This window comes from Austrofundulus limnaeus, unplaced genomic scaffold, assembly GCF_001266775.1.
Source record: "Austrofundulus limnaeus strain Quisiro unplaced genomic scaffold, Austrofundulus_limnaeus-1.0 Scaffold120, whole genome shotgun sequence".
In the NCBI taxonomy this organism is placed as follows: Eukaryota; Metazoa; Chordata; class Actinopteri; order Cyprinodontiformes; family Rivulidae; genus Austrofundulus; species Austrofundulus limnaeus.
Window position 1 is genome coordinate 897,786 of NW_013952522.1, and position 18,420 is coordinate 916,205.

Below are 18,420 nucleotides of genomic sequence, written 5' to 3' on the forward strand. Positions count from 1 at the left end.
GTATTTATCCATTTGTTTTTCAGGTGAGCGGACAGTGGTCCAGTGTTTTGTTGGTGTATATTTAATATACTTCTAATCGCTATTTCAATCTTTCTATCTTTCTAATTACTTCTCTCTCTGTTTTTCTCTCTGTCTCTATTTTCTCTTCACTTAAAAAAGTCACTGATGATGAAGAAATAAATAAACTAAATAAATTAACATTTGGTTTCGTTTTCTACTGAAGTGACACAAAAAAAATGTACCTGGACTTTTTGAGAATATTTTAATCGGAGGGATGCGACTGCATATCAGCTGTAACTGTAACTAGCTAGCTAGTTTTATTCAGAGGCGATTGCTCTAAGACTGCAAGGGAAGCTCAGCTTCCCCTAAAATGTAAAAAAATAAGTGATTAAATGCACACTGTTGTGTGTACATGTCATTGACTAAATATGTGCTACAACGCGCTCAACTTTTGTTCAGAATTAGCTTCTTATCATTGGTAACGACGTAGCTTTCCTCTCCCTCATTCCCGCAGCTTCACCGTGCTTTAAACAGTCGGACGCTGAGTGTCTAAAGACTTCAATAATGAAGAAAAAAAATGCAGCGAAACGAGACGAGTCATTGGATAAATGTTGGACTTTGTCCCGCCCCCGGACGCTCAGTGTCTCTGGGGGTCTATGGAGCAGTGGGCGGGTTCGGACGCCCAGATTCTGCATGAATGGATGATCTGTCTGAGCCTGAATCCCTTTTTGATTGACAGCGAAATGAGTGAATCAGAGATGTTTTGGTGTAAACATTCAGTGGGAGCAGTTTTTAGTTTTGTTTCTGTTCTGAGCTGAACCGGAGACTTTCCTAATCGTCTTAGCGGCATTTTCTGTTAAAAATGACTAGTAACAAATCAAGTTTTTATTTCTGGTGGGTTTTATTGTATCTTCTTGTGTTTGGAGACAGACCTCTATCACTCTTTTCTGACGTCTATCATAGTTTCTGTCCAGCGGGTGCGGCTGAGCCCCTCCGCCATCACAAAGCACTCAAAGGTGGACACACTTCACTCTAGCCTCGCACCAGTCCCAGCTAGCGAGTTAGCTAGGTAGCAAGCTGCACATAATGGCAGAGAGTTTGAATATTGTGGACCGAATTTTGGAGAAGCCATTTGATACAGTTTTGTTTACAAAGAAAAACTTAGAGTTAAACAGCAGGGCCAATCAACTCCTCAGATTAGTTTGGTGCAAAAGGTGGGGAAACGTAAGATAAAAAAAACATTTTTATTGATCCCACATTGGGGAAATAACAGGTCTTTTCAGCTGTCCTGGTATAACAAAGTGAACTGGCTGCTGTAAAAGATCTGGAAAATGATTATAAAAGCATTGGATCAATTCCTTTAAATAAATATCATCAAAACAAAATTGTCAAAGAAATATGAAATTGTTTAATTTGTATTTGTATGAGTCACTGCTTGAGGAGTTCAATTTTTTGTTTTATTATTTGGTTTATTGTTTGAAATTAATATTTTTTTGTAATTAGGAGCAGATATCAAGATCTTTTTCTTCTGCTGCCTTTCATTTTATTTTATTTGTATTGTTTTGTTGTATGTAGTGTTTTTTAAAGGAAATGAATAAATACTTTAAAATAAAAAAAGATCTGTGACATGGTCACAGAGCTTTTTCTTGAAAAGGAAATTTTCAATTTATAACCCACACATGTAGGCTGACGAAACTGACTCCTCTCCTTGAAAGACCAGCATCCGCCAGATTTTATTTGTACACCCACGCGGGTTAATTTGTTTTAGAAACACAAAGCAGTAAAAAAAAAGAGAGCAAATAACATATGCTAATAACATATACAGGCAATTATCAACTACTAATATGTATAAAAGGTTAGAATTACCTCGGTGTCCAAGGTTTTAGTAATCCAGCGATGGAAGCAGCCATCTTGGAAATGTGAGCGTCTTAGGACCCCAGTTTAGTACGTCCTGAATATGCCCGATAAACAAGTAAATAAAATATCTTGTTTTAAGAATCCGCCCACTCGTTTGGCGAAGTCCTGTTAATATCCAGTTGAAATATTTGAATGTGTTTTAAGTAGGACATATAATGTGTTTTATGTGAATATAAATACTTTATTTGTGTGCACACACGCCGATGACATCATACAATGTTTTTACCATAGACCGCCGTAATGGTTTTTCAGTGCCATGGCGTACCACGACGACAAAGACTCGCTGGAGGCATGGCTCGGTGAGTAATTTATACTATTTCATGAATAAATGACATGCATAATAGAATGCTCTGTCAGAGTGAACGGGAGAGCATTGCAGAGCAGCCGACAGTCGCTTTCCTGCTGTTTAGGGACTGGGGCTGCGCACCAGAAGGAGGCTGGATGGGGGGAGAGGGGGTCTGAGTGGCTCTGTCCAGAGGTTCACTGCGGCTTGCAAGGGGCAGGGTGGGCTGTGGAAATAATGTAAAAAATAAAATAATAATAATAATAATAATAATAATAATAATAATAATAATAATAATAATAATAATAAAAGGCGCCTTCAGTTATTGAGCAGAATAATAATGATATATACTCAGTTGAAATTAAATATTGTACTCAAGCATAGTGATTTTAATCCAATACATCTTTTGATTTAAATCCACTTTTCAGGACAAAATATATCATTTTGTAACAAAAGATATAGATACAAAATACTAGGCTATTTCATATTTCATATTCATAAAACAATTCATTAAATTGTTACCAGTTTCTTCACTAAAATATTTGTAAAGGTGTGTTCCATTAAAACGTTGAAATTCAACTCCAGAGAGAAACACTGAAAAAACCTGCTCAAGTTAGAGTACCAATAAATGAGCATTGTGTAATTTATAAGGGGTCCAATCAGGATTTTTTTTCATGATTCTGAGTTGATTGTTAGTATTTTTATGTCACCAAAAACACTCCACTGTCACTTTTACATTCAAAATAGCTTTTATTTCACATATCAGTGGTGGGCTGTCAGGGCCAGCAAAGTCTTCGCTGCTGGTCTAAATACAATCAGAATCACTAGCTTACAGTTTAGTTATTATTTTTTTATTATTATTAAATGATCATTTCTCTTCGTTTCACACATACATCTATAATTCTGAATTATTTCTCATTCAAGGGCCCAAAGTGGGGCTGGTCAGTCCGGGGAGTTGAACGAATGGTCTTCCAATCACAGGGTCACCTTCTCTAACCTCTGCACCACCACTCCCCATGCGGCTTTGTCTGCATCTCTGTCCCTACTTCAGCTGCTCTCTCAGCATTGACCAAGTCATCTACTGTGCTTGTGAATCCTGTAAAGAAAGACATGCACATCTCATTGTCTTAGCCATTGTTGAATGGCATGTTCTGTAGGGCAGGTTCAAATGCCTCTGCTTTTCRCTTCGTCTGTGTCTAACCCTAACCCTCTGTAGTGGAACATGTTTCCTGATGTCTTCATCCACTGGTTGATGTCAGAGAGGTGACTGAGGGTGAGCACCCAGCACTTCTAGCCAGAAACAGTTTCTCAATCTTTCTCTGCTCAGTCCACCGTCTGACCTCGCTGCCTTCATTGATGTCTGCTCAATGCAGATGTTACACCAAGTGCCAGACCACTCAGGGGAGGAGTACCTGTCAGTGCCTTTCTGTGGGCAGTGAAATGTTTTCTAATGTGTCTTTGTAAGTAGGTAAAGTTTTGACATCCTTGATGAGTTGAAAGTACAGCCATGCACCCTTGGTGTATTGATGATGRCCTTCAGCAGCAAAGATGTCAAGCATCTTGTTAATAATGCACGAGAGATGCCCATTGTGGTCTGCAACTTGCTTGGTTCTGATAAAGACCTTGATCACCTCTACCATGTGTTGGTACTGTACTCAGAGTGCAGGTGTTCTTCCGTCTTTTGTGAGTTGTTTGAAGATTTCTTCAAATGTCTRCTCAAATACTGCAAATACTATGTGTGCATAGCTCCCATCAGCCAACTTCTCCATGAAGGTGGTCCTTATGTCACCACGTTCCTCCTCRATGACTGCAATGACAGTTTCGTGATGTGCTGATAGATGGCTGCATTGATGAGGAAGGGAGCACAGATTACCTGTCGTACTTCCAGAATAAATCAATGAAAACACCTCTAGTAGTCCAGAATCCTGCATGATGTTACCCATTGGTTCAAGCAGTGAAATTCACCAACCTTGCAATGACCGGTAGACTTGCCTGCTTTAGGATGTCCACGGTCTTCACCCAAATCTGAAGTTCAAAGGTCACCATTGTGACTCTGTCAGCAGAGTCTGCACACTTTGAGAGTGGTAGAGATGGTGTTAAGGTCATTAGAGTCACCTTCAATGACTGTGAGGAAGTCAGTCTGTGTGATCTGCTTTGCATCATATGCATGGATACTCTTCATCCAGCCGCTCTAGTTGGAGTGTGAAGTCAGGATCCTGGGTTTTTTGGTCACCCACCCTGCTGCCCAGAGTGTGTCACCTGGAGTGAGGAGTGTCTGGCCATGAGTCAGGGAGGAGGAAAGCTCAGTGATGAGGAGAAATGGGCTGGTGTTTATTCCTGTTTGTTTCTTGTTGGTGAAAGGAAGATCCTTCACTTCACCTCCTCACAGGATCTTAGCTTTGTTGAATGCGTTCAGCTTCACCCTGGAGACAGCTGCAGATGTATCAAGACAAAAAGAGTCATCATATGCCCATTGTGCTACTGTAGATTGGCATATATTGCATCATACAAATCACAGCCTTGTGAACTGAATTGAGTCTAAATCGTATCATAACAGGCTTTGTGAAATCAAGAAACATTGTATCTTCATTCAAACAAATCAATATAATATGGTATTATGATGAAGCTGGTCATTTACAACCTTATAAATGACGTGATTTGATGAGTTCAAACACTTACAATTAATGAAAATGCATTTTATTGACAGAAAAAGCCACCCATCGAACAAACAGAGAGGAGGACTGGGAGTACATAATTGGCTTCTGTGATCGAGTCAACAAGGAACTGGAAGGGTATGTTTCGTCTTCATCTTTTGGGTGTTCCATCTTCAGGAGTCTCCACAGCGAGTCATCCTCCTCCATCTCACTCTGTCCTCACTCCAACTACCTCCATGTCCTCTCTAACTGCATTCACATATATTGTCTTTTTTCCTGGCAGCTGCATCTCTAACATCCTTCTACCAATATACCCACTGTCCCTCCTCTGGACATGTCCAAACCAATAYACCCACTSTCCCTCCTCTGGASAYRWCCAAACCAATATACCCACTGTCCCTCCTCTGGACATGTCCAAACCACGTCAGTCTGTCCTCTCTAACTTTATCTCCCAGTGCTTCAACCTGTGCTGTACCTCTGATGATCTCATTCCTAACCTTGTTTTATTATCACTCCCAAGATGAACCTCAATATCTTCAGCTCTGCCACTTCCGGTTCTGTCTCCTGTCTTTTTGTCAGTGAACACTGTCTTCAAACAATATGACATAGCTGGTCTCACAGCTCTCTTATAGGGCTGTTTAATTGGCAAGAATTTGGTGATATGATGCATATCAAGACACAGGGCTCACAATATATTATGATACTGTAAGCAAGGCAATATGTTGCCATTGTTTCTCCAAAAGAGTCAGATTTTTAAAAACTCAGTTTAAATTTTTGGGTGCAAGGCTGCAGAATATCTGACGATCAGTCACTTTAAATGAAACCAGAGAGCGTTGACTGAGAGGAGAAGGTAGAAATGACTCAGCCTGTAACTGAAAATATGGATGGAGGACAACAGAGCTGCTTCAWGGAAGGAGAACCTCAGCTTAGCCTGTTGGCTTTTAAGTTAGCGCTCAAGCTAATATATATAGCACCTTAATTAAACATTGATACAGTTCTTTTGAGAATTGATACATTATCAGTATCACAATTAGCCTGGTAAAAACCAGACCCTTGTCCTTCACATTGCTTCATACGAGGGTCTGGACTAACGGCCATAGAGAAGTGATTCTTGTTGGAGGTGTGGCCTTTGCTGAAGTGTGTGTGTTTATGTCGCTGTGAATAAGGCTAAGCTAAGAAGCTAACCGGAAATCGTGTGTGATGTAAACAACCCTACTGAGAGGAGAAAAGTACCGAGCTGAACGAGACGACTGTAAATGAGAGCTGCTGCTTTGTCAGACAAATTTAATTTAATTTGGAAGCCTTATCAACACRGACTGGCTTCATTCACTTCCTCCACTGCCATCGCTAACTAACTAGCAGACACTGCGCAGAAAATCGATGTCGTTCAAAACTCCGCCTTCTGTTTGCTGATTGGCCCAGGTAAAATAAACTRCAAGCAGACACTGCGCAGAAAATTGACGTTCTGTTCTCTGATTGGTTCGGCTAAAAATCTGCCAGTGAAATCCTTGTTAATGGGAAAAATCCCAGACGGAGCAGTGAAGGGAAACTAGAAYTGAGYRGAACTGCRTAGGAAGGCAAGGGCCAGGCTTTATCACAATTTATCAGTGTRTCGATATTTTCTTACACTGCTACTCTCTTATAAACCTTTGCTTTGACCTTTGTTGCCACCCTTTTGTCACAAATCTCTCCATCCACTCCGTCCTGCCTGGACTCTCTTCTCCCTTTACCACACTCTCTGTTATCTTGGACAGTCAACCTAAAGTACTTTAAAGTCCTGCTTCTTTGTGACCTCTGCTTCTTTGTGACCTCTGCTTCTTTGTGACCTCTGCGTCTTTGTGACCTCTGCTCCCCGTAGCCTCACTGTTCCACCTACCTCCCTCTCATGTACTGCTTTGGCTGACCTTCTTTCGAGTGCTCTTCTCCACCTCTCCAACTTCTCCACCTGTTCCTTGTTCTCATCACAGATCACAGTGTCATCTACAAGCATCATACTGTATTTCCAGAGGGACTCCTGCCTGACCTCATCTGTTAGTCTGWCCRTCCCCAGCGCAAACAAGAAGGGACTCAGAGCCGATCATTGATTCAGTCCCATCTCCACCCATCTGTCACTCCTACAGCGCGTCTCACCATTGTCCTGCTGTCCACATACATGTCCTGTACCAGTCTAACATGCTTCTCTGCCACTCCAGACTTCCTCTTGCAACACCGTGCGGGTTGGGAAGGGTATGTCTGATGGAAAGCATTAAAAAAAACCTAACTAATTTCTGATTTGTAAACGGAACTTTCTTCTTGCAGTCCTGAGAAAGCGAAACGTCTCCTTTTGACTAAAATCGCCTGTTCACAGGAGTGGGAGGCGCTTCAAGCTCTGACGGTAAGAAACATGTTGTGAACAAGTTTTATATACATATTGTTCACATGAATATCTTGTGTCCAGGTGTTGGAGGCATGCATGAAGAACTGTGGGAGACGGTTTCAAAAGGAAATCACAAGAAATCATTTTTTAACTAACCTGTTTCGTATCGTTTGGACAGAGGTGAGCTGTCTTTGTGAGACTTTAGGAATTTAAAAAGGAAACTGGACTGACTGCTTATCTTTCATCTTATATCTTTAAATTGTAGTATCTGGGCGACAGAACACCTCCAAATGTGAAGAAAAGGATTGTAGAGCTGGTGTGTAGCTGGACGGCTGCTTTTCCCAATGAAAAGGAATTTATTAAGACCTTCAAGGCTTTGAAGAGCATAGGTATCAAATAACTGGTATTATAAACATGTTAATGTAACACAATTTTCCTTAGAAGTTGAATCAGACTTCCCTCTCTTCGTCAGGCCTCGTGACGCCTGACATGGTGCTCACAGTGGACAGGACTCTGATTCTTTCATCTCCAACTCACTCGAATCACCCAGTGTTTGACAACAAAGACATGAACAAGGTGGGGCGCTGGAGGAAAATGTAATAATTCCCTCTTTTTTTGTTTAAATGATCTGGACTAACATTTAACCTAATGTCTTCAGCTGCTTGCTGAGCTTCTTCGCAGTAAAAACCCAGAGGATCTTCGGGAAGCCAACAGACTGATCAAGAGCATGGTGAAAGAGGTGCGGGACGTTGGTTTTGTAGGCGCTTGCTCGAGCTGCTGGGTTTTCTGACGTGAGCGATGTTTTCTGTTTCGTTGTGGTCAGGATGAGGCCCGCACGGAAAAAGTCACAAAACGAGCGCAGACTTTGGAGGAGGTGAACAACAACGTGAAGCTGCTGGCTGAGATGTTGTCCCATTACGATAAGGACACATCCAGTGACTCAGATAAAGAGATTATTAAGGTCTGTATCTTTAATAAGCCGTGAGGATATTAGAATCTTATTTATGTGTTGTTGTTTTTTTTTTGAGTATGGGTTTATCACAGTTTTTACAGTAAATCACCTCTTTTGTTTTTCCTCTCAGGAGCTTTTTGAGCGCTGTGATAAACTGAGGATTGCTGCCTTCAAGATAGCCTCTGAGACAGAGGACGATGACGCCTCATTAGGTTTTCTGGATTATTTTTTCCAAATATCTGTGTCTGTTAGCGAAAAATCGCATGAACTACTCAACATATTTAATTGAAACTCTCATAAAGTAGCCATTTGATGTTCTTCAACGACTGATTAAAGACGACAAGAGTCAAGATGGCTGCCAAAGCTCACTTAGCCTCAGCAAACACTACAATGATCATAACTGAAAGAATTTAGGTTCCCTAGGGGGAGAGAAAATAATTGAGAAAYGCTGATTTAAGGGCTGTTATTTCCATTTGAAGAAGCTTTCCTTTGTTTTCTGATGTTCGTGTGAATAACCCCTCGTTTGACCCGTCAGGTGACATCCTGCAGGCAACTGATGAGCTCTCCAGAGTCATTAACTCTTATAAGAAGCTTGTTGGGGAGGAGCAGGTCGACAGCAGCTCTGAGGATCAATCTACAGGTGTTCAGAGTGAGAGTGGTGAGGGATTTAATGTTTTATTAATCCTTTAATTGCAATCAACTCGTGCTGAATTTCACCCTTTCATCTGCCGTTTAGCAGTGACCACTGATACCCTGRTCGACATCAGCGGCCTCGATGACCCCGCCCCTCTCGAGCCGGTGCCCCCTCCCCGTCAGTCTTCTCCACCTTTTTTCACCAGTGACGTGACGCCCCCTATCCCTGTCCTGCCACCTCCTCCCGGTATCCTCCCGGGCAGCCATCTTAGAAGGCGTAGAAGAACATRTCACCCCTCCCTGGACTCTTCCTCCCCCCCTCCCTCATTACTCGATGATGAGCTGCTGTCTCTAAGTAAAGTATTATCATTTTAGCTTGTGAGGTTGAAGGAATRGACTTATTTGTTCAAATGAGTCACCGTCTCTTTCGGGGCACTGAAAAAACCAAAATGTTTCACTATAACAACAGCTGGTTGCTTGGCAACTGCTTCCTGCACATGTTGCAGAGGTAAAATAAGGACCTCCCCCTCCCATCACAGGTCAGAGCTTTATGGTATGAGCATCTTTTCAATGAGGAAGCAAATGCATCCTTTCAAATGTTYAGTGGTAGCTTTAGGTTTGAATCCTCTAAACCTTTCTTCAAATATTAAATCCTCCTGCCCATTATACTGTCACACAGGGCCGGCCCATAGGCAAGATTTCAGGTAGCACCCCTTGTGTAATTTTATAAATCTTACTGCTATYTACAAACATTCAAATTAAATAGTTTTGTCTTTTATATTATTATTATTATTTTATTTTTATTTTTTTATCTTTAGAAATCAGGTTTTCCATGTCTAGAAGTCTACCTCATATCTGCCAACATCTGCTGACAGCAGAGGAACACCTGTTTATGTTAACAAGCAGCTGTGGACTGAAGCAGTTCTAGGGGTGTTCAGGGTTATACTCCCCATGAAGGTTTTGTAAAATATCTACTCAAAGCTATGCATTTTCCAGACATTTGGGACTACTACAACAAAAAAAAAATCAGTATTTAATGAAGGCAGAACTCTGAAAACCAAACTTTAACTTGAACTTTGTCTCAGATAATACCTGAAACTTTCTTTATCCTTGTCTTGTTTTCTACACACTGAGCACCGGTAGTTAGTCTTGACGGCATCATATGATAATTTCATCACAAAACATCCTCTGCCCCACATAACACCTCATGTAGCAACAAGGCAGCAGAGAAACCCACAGGACAAGTTAGCTTCATAAACTTGAGTAACCAGTGACTATTCTATAAACTAAATCAGTTATATTCTGATAAAAAGTTATAAAATATGTATTTTGTCCCCAATTTGCAGCGCCTCCTAGATGGACAGCGCCCTTAGCATTTGCCTATATTGCCWATGCCACAAGCCAGCCCTGCTGTCGCATCACATTTCTGTTTTTAGGATGTTTMACATTCGTTTTTTGTTTTTTCCACCAGGTCTGAATGACAACTCTACCTCCGTAGAAAGTAGCAAACAAACAAAACCCATGTTGGAAGAACTCTCCAGGTCGTGGACTTCTTTGCAGGTATATTAATTGTAACTAACTAGTTTTTGAGAGCGTGTAAACAGGGTAGTAAATAGTCTGATCTCTGTAGGCTCCAGCGTCAGGTGTGGATACMTTTGGGGGTGTGGCCTGTTCGAGTGTAGCAGTGGCCCCACCTGAAGCAGCTGCCGCACACAGTTTGCAGAGGCTCCAGGATCTGGCAATGAYCTGCTTTTCAGATCTCAAGAAGTGCGGAGACTCCATCGTTTCACAGATTTTGATAGAAATAATTTGATTTGTTTACATGAYGACCATGGGGTTTCTGTTCGATGTGACTTTCAGATCGCAGCCCAGACCACCAGGCRCCACGGGAAGCAGATTTGGGGCACAAGCAGCACCTTCACCTCCCCTCATACCCAGCCAGGGTGCTCCCTCTTCAGCCGTCCTCTGCCACTCAACGCCCGGCTCYCCTGCTCTGTCTCATTCCAAGGCARAAAGCCTGGCCATGGCGCCGGGGAGCCCACTGTTCCACTCTCTGTCCCCTGGTCCACTACATTTCCACGGCAGCCCATCCAGAGGCACAGACGCCTCCCTCAGCAACGTTCACGTCACTCTGGAGGCGATCAAACCCAGTGAGCACATCCAGGAGACGGAGATGGAATGAATCWGTTTCAAGTGTTTTCWTCACTGATTTGATGTTCTGTTTGTCCACAGGTAAAATCTTGCCTGTGACAGCCTATGATAARGATGGCGTTCGTGTTCTGGTTAACTTTGCGTCTGACTGTCCTCCCATGAGGCCCGACGTGTTAGTCATGGTGGTGACCACGATCAATACAGCGCCCCTACCTGTTCACAGTGTGGTACTGCACGCTGCTGTGCCCAAGGTAAACACTTTCAGACGAATAAATAAATAAATACCTCATCTCCAGCRTTGACCTGTCCTCGTCTCTTCCACTAGTCAATGAAGGTAAAGCTGCTGCCTCCATCAGGAACAGAGATGGCACCGTTTAACCCCCTGCTACCTCCAGCATCGATTACTCAAATCCTGCTGCTGGCCAATCCAGCGAAGGTAAGAACAGCAACACAGCAAAACATACATGTTAACGCCAGTAGAGAGAATGTGAGGCTTTTCCTAAAAAAGGCTCATCTGCCCTCGCAGGAGAAGGTGCGTTTGCGCTACAAGTTGACCTTCACACTGGGAGACCGTCTGTGCGATGAGGCTGGGGAGGTGGACCAGTTCCCCCTTCCGGAGACGTGGGGTCATCTGTAGAAAAAGAAAAGGAYGGTTCTTACTCTAGAYGTGATCCCAGAAAAAAAAAACAGGAGAAATACAGCTTTACCACCATCGATTGTTGCGTTGTGTTAACCATCTAGACCTGGTGCCTGTTTATATAGGTAAATACTGTGTTTGACAGGATTTTTCCAGTAATGAATCAAACACATTTTTGAATGTATAACAAAAATCAAAGCATTACATCCGAGCACTGGACTGAAATGTTGCACCGTAGCGAAACAAACATGGTCCGAGGATTTAACTTGAAAGGTATTTAGGAGCCAGCAGATTATTTATGTTTTCTGAACATTTTTGCAGTCTACGAACAAATACTTGAAAAACATCCTGAGATGTGAAAATGAAAACCTCAATCCCACGTTGCTTTGGAAAGAACCTCTGCTTTGAATGTTTTATTCACTGGGATTTTTGATATTTTTGTCTGACTAGTGTCTTACTTTCAAACTGTGCTGTTGTGGCTCTCTGCTCAGCTGATCTGTTGTTAAAGATTAAAAAAATAACTTCTCACTGCAGGTTAGCTGATCGGTCTTAAAGGAGACATATCATGCTTTTAAATTCTTCTTTTACRTATTTAAATCCTTCAGTTGGAGTCTATATRAAATGGAACTGCAGTGCTTTMGTCTGAATTCCTTTTTGTAACTCCACAAGCCCCTCTTTCACCCCTTTTCTGAGACTGTCTGTTTAAATCCAAACGAGGTGCTTCACACCCCGCCCACCTCCAGCTTCTCGACTGGTCCATTCTCGTTTGATAGAGTGGTTTACAACTATATAGCGGCATAGAAATGTTTTGTTTCCAAATTAAAAGATGTCAACAAGGGAAGACTTGTCCAGATAGAATATAAGATATCTAGGCAGCACTGGGAGASAGTAAATTCAACTTTTCTGAAATCCTAATGTAAGATAAAACTTTATTGATCCCACAGTGGGGAAATGTGCACGTTGCTGCAGCTCAATACAGGACAGGGTTTGATAAAATAAAAAAGATAAGTAAATGGAAGATAAAAAAAAACACTATACACATATAATGTTTAGCAATGGATATATACACACACATATACATCAACAGACACTGTGAAGGTGCACATAGGTGATGACAGTGGAGGTGAAGTGTCCAAGTGACTCATTACTTGTGTTATAGTCTAACTGCAGTTGGATGAATGATCTGTGGAAGACCTACAGACTCTAAGGACACAACAAAATATATTTAACAACTAAAAAGTGAATTTTGCATGATATATCCCCTTTAAGTTTAATGATTGTTAAAAAATAATGTATTTATCTGATTTTTTTAATAATGTAAATGGCAGTAATTTGTTGAGACAAATAGCTTTTTCGTGACATTTTTTGGCAGTGGGTTTGCTTGGAGTACTTTCATATTAATGTTGTTTATTACTTTCAGTGATAACGGATATTTTGAACTGGGGTTCTGTAAAAAAAAGTTATGAACAATTGATTATCCGTTAGCTCATCAATCTGATCAGAATTAAGACTTTGTTTAAACTGAGGTTGTTCGAAGAGCTATCTACAACAGGTAAGATATTAACTGTTGATAACTTTTCCACAGGACCCCACTTCAAGTAATTAAATCACCACTGTGCTGGATTCTTCAACCAAATGTGAACCTGAACAGGTTTTACTTTGAAGCAAGGAGCAGAGGGATGATGTGCTGCTGCTGTTTTCAATAATCTGTTCACTCTGTATGGCCTTACGTTAATATTTCAACATCTTCTCAGTTGATGAGTTTTTATGTTTACAGAATTTTACCATAAGAGATTAAAAAATTATTGGTGGGGGGGCATCATGAGCAGCCACCTCCAGGTTTGTTGACAGTTTGGTTGGATCTTCGGCACTTTGAAGACTGTTAATTTTTTTATGCCCTCACCACTCACATTTACAGAAGTCTACAAGCYCCCAACTTTCATTTTGTCCTGGCACTTTGTCTTATACAGATAAATGTCCTCTCAAACAGAATAAACCTGAGCAAATTCTGTCATGAATAGTATGAAATGCTTTGTAATTAAATCAATGATGAATATTAGTTTGACTTGCACCAAAAGAACATTTTGAATCTCACATTTTGAGAAAGTGAAGATAAAATTATGGCAAAAGTATGACTTTATTCTGAAAGACAACTAAAAGGAATTGAATGTTTCAAATCAAGTTTACATCACTGTCATTTCTTGGATATAAAAGTGTCTAAAGTGCACTTTATGTAATAAAAATAAAATACTTGTTTTTTTTCCCTGTGATTATGTGATGTTCTGTTTGTTTGCTGCATAAAAAAAGAATTTATYTTTTAACGTTTCTTGTGACGTAACTCTTCTTTCCAAAATAAACAATCCTGCAAATGTGATTTCAATGAACAGCACAAAGTATTTTATTATCAAAAAGTACACTTTGATGACTTTGTTTTATATACAGTACAAAACAAAAAGAAAAACAGCTTTCTTTTAAATATCAACCCTCCCTTCATGTTTCTATTGTTCCTTCTTTGACRATAGCTGAAGCCAAATTTCTGGCCAGAGCGAGTCTCAGCAGCTCCACTTTGGTCACCTCGATGTCTTCCTCCTGAAAAGACACGTAAATAAACAGTTTAGCATATGGTAGGTGCTACAGACAGTTATTCACCGACGTTTCATTTCATCCACACGTTACTTTGAGTAAAAAGACTATAAAATAAGACAGATTCTCAGCAAGGACCACCAGCTTAGCATGTTTGACTTATTGAACAAATCCAACCACATCTGAGCAGCTGACAGACTCGTGAGGACACGTTTACCTGCATGGATCTGTCTGCGGGGGGAGCTGCAGTGTTCAGTGAGGAGGTGAGCTCCTCCAAACAGTACATTAACTCGTAAGTTTGGTCTGCAGAGAAGATCACCTGAACAGAAGAAATAAAGGTACAGACCACTGTTGTTTGGGCAGMATTAATGATGATAAATCTGATCTGATCAAACAAAATGAAAATAAAAAAAGTAGTAAAATGAATGTGTTTTCCCTCTTGTGGCTAAATCTGACTTATTTGATCAGGTCGTCCACTGTAGCAATACAGYTGCCCTAAAATACTGTCACTTTAGCGAGCACATAATTATTGATATAAATTAGTTCAATATTTACCATCAGATAAATACCATGACTGTAAAACAAACCTTTTTTTATTTAAAGACCCCTTCCTTAAAAGTGCATACAAATCAAATCTATAGATGTAAAACGTTTCTATAACAGTTATTTACAATTTTAAGTTAATTTAGCACACTTGTCAAAGATCCATTTCCAGTCCTTAAAAATTTTAATCACCATTCGTGTTGCATCAAATTAAGTGCATACAGTACAACAACTCGGACTAAAACGATTTGAAACGGGAAACATCCTAACTTTTCCCGCCTTTTGTATAAACTTAACATTTAAATGTTATTTTGTCGTACACGCATCTTTAATTTGTCATGTGCTGGCTGACCTCTTTCTGCTCCAGCAGGGGAAGAGCATCGGTCAGCAGCGTCATCCAGAAGCTTCGAGGAGCGATCTTCGCCRTCATGAGGGAGAGGAGCAGCTTCGCCGCCTCCCTGAAATGTTTCTCTCCATACAGCTTGTGGAACTCGCGGTACTTTCCTGAATCATTGTAAAAAAAAAAAACATTTTCTGAATGTTAAAAACAGCACAAAGTAATATGTGTGTTAACATGTCCGCAATCACAAAAAAAGTAAAGTTTTCCACACAAAAACATTAGGAAAATTCAGGAAAAACTAATTTATGCAATTTGTTTTTGAAACAAATAAGAAGTGTCTCAGGCTGCAAATAAAAAAAACACATCTGCTAACTAGCTGCTGCTATGTATGTATATAAAAAACTAAGGATTTGAACTATTCGTTTCAAATTTGGAGGTCTAAAAACTGAATCTGCAGTCAGTAATTTTCCAAAGATGCTTTTCAAATAGTTTATCCTCCAGTAAACTTCATCACATGCTGTTCAACTGAGCACAACRCAGCTCTGTTTCTGTCCGGGACTCACATGACCGCTGAATAAAACAGAGATGCTGACTTGGACAACATCTGCTAACTGAATGTTCSGTCACTTCATGTTTGGCTTGAACTTGGTACACAGAGGGAGTCCTGTGTTACTAATACTGCAGTTTCCTCTTCATACCGAGGAAAGTGAGCCGGTCGCTGAGCARCATCGCCGGACCCAAGTTGTCGATCAGATCCAGATCAGAGAAGGCCCCTTTGGCGCAGTAATCCTGTAAGAACCTACCACAGAAACAAAAAGATTATCTCTAAAATTATTTAGAAAAGGGTAAACTCTAAGGAGAATATTAGGAAAATTCATGYGTCACAGAGCAAAAGGTTTGTTTGAAATCTTTTACACAGTTGTATAAAAAAATGAAATAACAACAGTAACAATAATAATAATAATTATTATTATTATTATTACCCTTAATGCTAACAACTTTATTTTTGATAGAACAGAAACATAAGTGTCCATAATAAAGAAAAATGTGAAGAACTTATAATAACTTAAATGTGTTTCTGGAAAAGTTTACTGTTTGGACATCAAGTCCACCTTTTTCCAGGAACTAACCTCTCTGAAATGAGGGTAGCAAAGGCAGCATCTTTAGCTCTGATGCTCCAGGAGAGAGCAGAACCCAGCCTGTTGTTCCTTAAAGCCCGCATGGCCATGATCTTACAGATACTCCTCACTGGAAAAAAACAAACARACAAGAGTTTTAAAACTGAACTGTACAGGAAAGATCTGACCCTTGTGCCTTTATATATGTGTGCTAAAAATGAAAACAAAAACAAGGAGGGGAAAAAAAAAGAGTAATTTTTGTCTACCTTGCTCTGACATTTGCCTCTTCTCGCAAATTCGGAGCACTTTGAGCGCTTTGCGTTCTGTGTCCAAAGGGACACGCTCGATCTGAAGCTCGAGATAAACACGGCCAAACTCAGGGCAGTGATCTAAGTAATCCACAGCACACTGCCAGAGACTAAAAACACACAAAAACACCAAGTTAGGAATTTGCTCAATTATAATGAACAGACTTTTTGCTACTACTTCCTTAGTTTAAAAAATAAATAAATAAGTAAATTAAATTTCTTACTGACTGGAACTGAGTTCTGTAGCAACCAATTATTAGAATCCCACTCATATCTTTCTGCAACAACCTGCCACCGACTCACTCAGTGAAAGAACTACTGGAATATTAATCAAACTGGTGGGAATGCATTATTATAAAGTCTAATTAACACAATAAATGTTAATAAAAGCGTACCTGTGATGAGTGAAGAGACCAGCGGCATATTCCAACAGCAGAAACTCTCTCAAGTTCGATCCAAAGCTGAACAAACACAGAAATATCCGGTTATTAAAATATTTAACCTTGTTACCTTTCATTTAAACACAACTAAAAGGCAGCCTTACTGCAGATTATGAGACTGGAGGAGTTTGCAGTGGTCCAACAGGTCTGTTAAATGAGCCACAAACCACCAGTTGTTCAGAGTAATGCTGAAGGGACACAACAAAACAGCTTCACAAACTGCAGCTGTGTCAACATGAATGTGCTTTGTTTATTTCAGAAGGGATTCCATGACGTTACCTGCCGTCCTTGATGACCTGATGAATGTCAAACTCAAAGGCAGCTAAGAGGATGTTGTCTAAAGGCTCAGGGACACTYGAGTCCAGGAACATGGTCATGCATGACTGCAGTGTTTGCAAACAGACACGATTTAGTAAAAGAACAACGCCAGCACAGTGAGTTTTAATGCTGAGCAGGGCTGACTGCGCTGTACCTGTGCGTAGAAATGTAACTCGGTAGGTTTCACTGTGGGGTGAGAGTAGAGGAGTCTTGTGACGAGGAAGTGATACCAAGTGCTGAGCAGTTCCTTGTGCTCCAGTAACGTGTCTTCATCACCCAGAAGGATCTATGATTCAATGATCGAACAGAGGAGGGAAGATTTTAAATGTTAGATTCATAGCTGGAACCTGAAAGCGTAAGATGAGCGACTCACATCACAACATCTACTAATGAAAAACTGAAAGGCCTGACAATGGCACGAGATCACTGACCTTACAGATGAGCTCCAGGTGTTGGTTACTTGCGAACGAGTTGTCCTTCAGACAGCGGTCCACCTCCTCGTGCCAGTTCCTCCACTTCACATCAAACTCTGTTAGCGTCTGAGTGCCACCAGGCTGAAAAAGTCAGAAAGAAACGWTTTTCTGAGTTGGTTGACTGGCATTCTGTTTGTTTGTACAAAACTGTGAAATTAAAATCTTTGCTTTCATTGCTGAAAAGACAGCTGAGAAAGTCAGATAAAACATTTAGTCTTGTAGAGAGTTTGAAACACAACACATTCAAAAGGATTTTTTAAATAAATCTGTGCACACTTTTGATGTCACAAAAGAGCTGTTGTGCTGCATCWGTGTTTTTATTGACAGCAAGCCACAAACATTTAATCCACCCGTCTTTACACCCGTGWGACATTTCTGATCTTGCAGATAATGCGGTGATCTTCAGAGAAAGACGAGTACGACAAAAGACTGTGAAAATGTGAGAGAGAAACCTCAGCTTTAACTGTAATTATGTGTGATGAAACTAAAAAAAAAACAATAATTCTTAGTAATGACTGTTAAGGGAGGTGGTATTATGCAAAATCAACTTTTTTGAGCTTTATATCTTGTTTTAATGTCATTTCCTCATCAACAACATCCCCAGAGTGTTGCTTTGACTCATTCATGCATGTTTGGGAAATCATTGGGCCTCATGCAAAAACCGTTCGTACGCACAGATTTGTTCTTAAGTTGTGCGTACGAGTGATTTAGGAG

The 18,420-nt window shown here is 40.5% G+C and overlaps 3 protein-coding genes and 1 long non-coding RNA gene across 5 annotated transcripts in view; 1 reads left to right on the forward strand and 3 right to left on the reverse strand.

Moving 5' to 3' along the window:
* Positions 1–1,951, reverse strand: part of mrps7 (mitochondrial ribosomal protein S7) — a 5,194-nt gene extending 3,243 nt beyond the window's left edge. The window contains exon 1 of the mRNA XM_014014925.1: positions 1,867–1,951. Coding sequence (XP_013870379.1) covers positions 1,867–1,910 — 44 coding nt within the window. The 5' untranslated portion in view covers positions 1,911–1,951. The remainder of the gene's footprint in view (positions 1–1,866) is intronic.
* A 67-nt stretch (positions 1,952–2,018) lies between these two features.
* On the forward strand, positions 2,019–11,642 carry LOC106522068 (ADP-ribosylation factor-binding protein GGA3). The gene is made up of 17 exons (XM_014014920.1): positions 2,019–2,216; positions 4,908–4,992; positions 7,153–7,228; positions 7,292–7,390; positions 7,476–7,599; positions 7,683–7,786; positions 7,869–7,949; positions 8,034–8,171; positions 8,293–8,374; positions 8,698–8,820; positions 8,899–9,150; positions 10,267–10,355; positions 10,426–10,562; positions 10,656–10,945; positions 11,028–11,197; positions 11,272–11,382; positions 11,473–11,642. The coding sequence occupies exons 1-17, from the start codon at positions 2,174–2,176 to the stop codon at positions 11,581–11,583; spliced, it is 2,115 nt and encodes a 704-aa protein (XP_013870374.1). The 5' UTR covers positions 2,019–2,173; the 3' UTR covers positions 11,584–11,642.
* Positions 2,931–11,590, reverse strand: LOC106522079 (uncharacterized). 2 transcript variants are annotated; one of them, XR_001310743.1, is made up of 3 exons: positions 11,502–11,590; positions 11,232–11,361; positions 2,931–4,633 (listed from the first exon to the last, which is right to left on the reverse strand). It is a non-coding gene; the product is annotated as an uncharacterized LOC106522079 (long non-coding RNA). The 2 variants fall into 2 exon arrangements; XR_001310744.1 differs by having other exon boundaries at positions 11,232–11,364; positions 11,502–11,573.
* Positions 11,643–13,956: 2,314 nt separating the features above from the next.
* nup85 (nucleoporin 85) overlaps positions 13,957–18,420 on the reverse strand; it is a gene marked incomplete at its 5' end in the record, with an annotated part of 8,026 nt that continues 3,562 nt past the window's right edge. The window contains 11 exon segments of the mRNA XM_014014921.1: positions 13,957–14,172; positions 14,384–14,485; positions 15,062–15,213; positions 15,748–15,848; positions 16,180–16,297; positions 16,434–16,585; positions 16,871–16,936; positions 17,020–17,103; positions 17,195–17,298; positions 17,388–17,519; positions 17,665–17,787. Coding sequence (XP_013870375.1) covers positions 14,074–14,172; positions 14,384–14,485; positions 15,062–15,213; positions 15,748–15,848; positions 16,180–16,297; positions 16,434–16,585; positions 16,871–16,936; positions 17,020–17,103; positions 17,195–17,298; positions 17,388–17,519; positions 17,665–17,787 — 1,233 coding nt within the window. The 3' untranslated portion in view covers positions 13,957–14,073.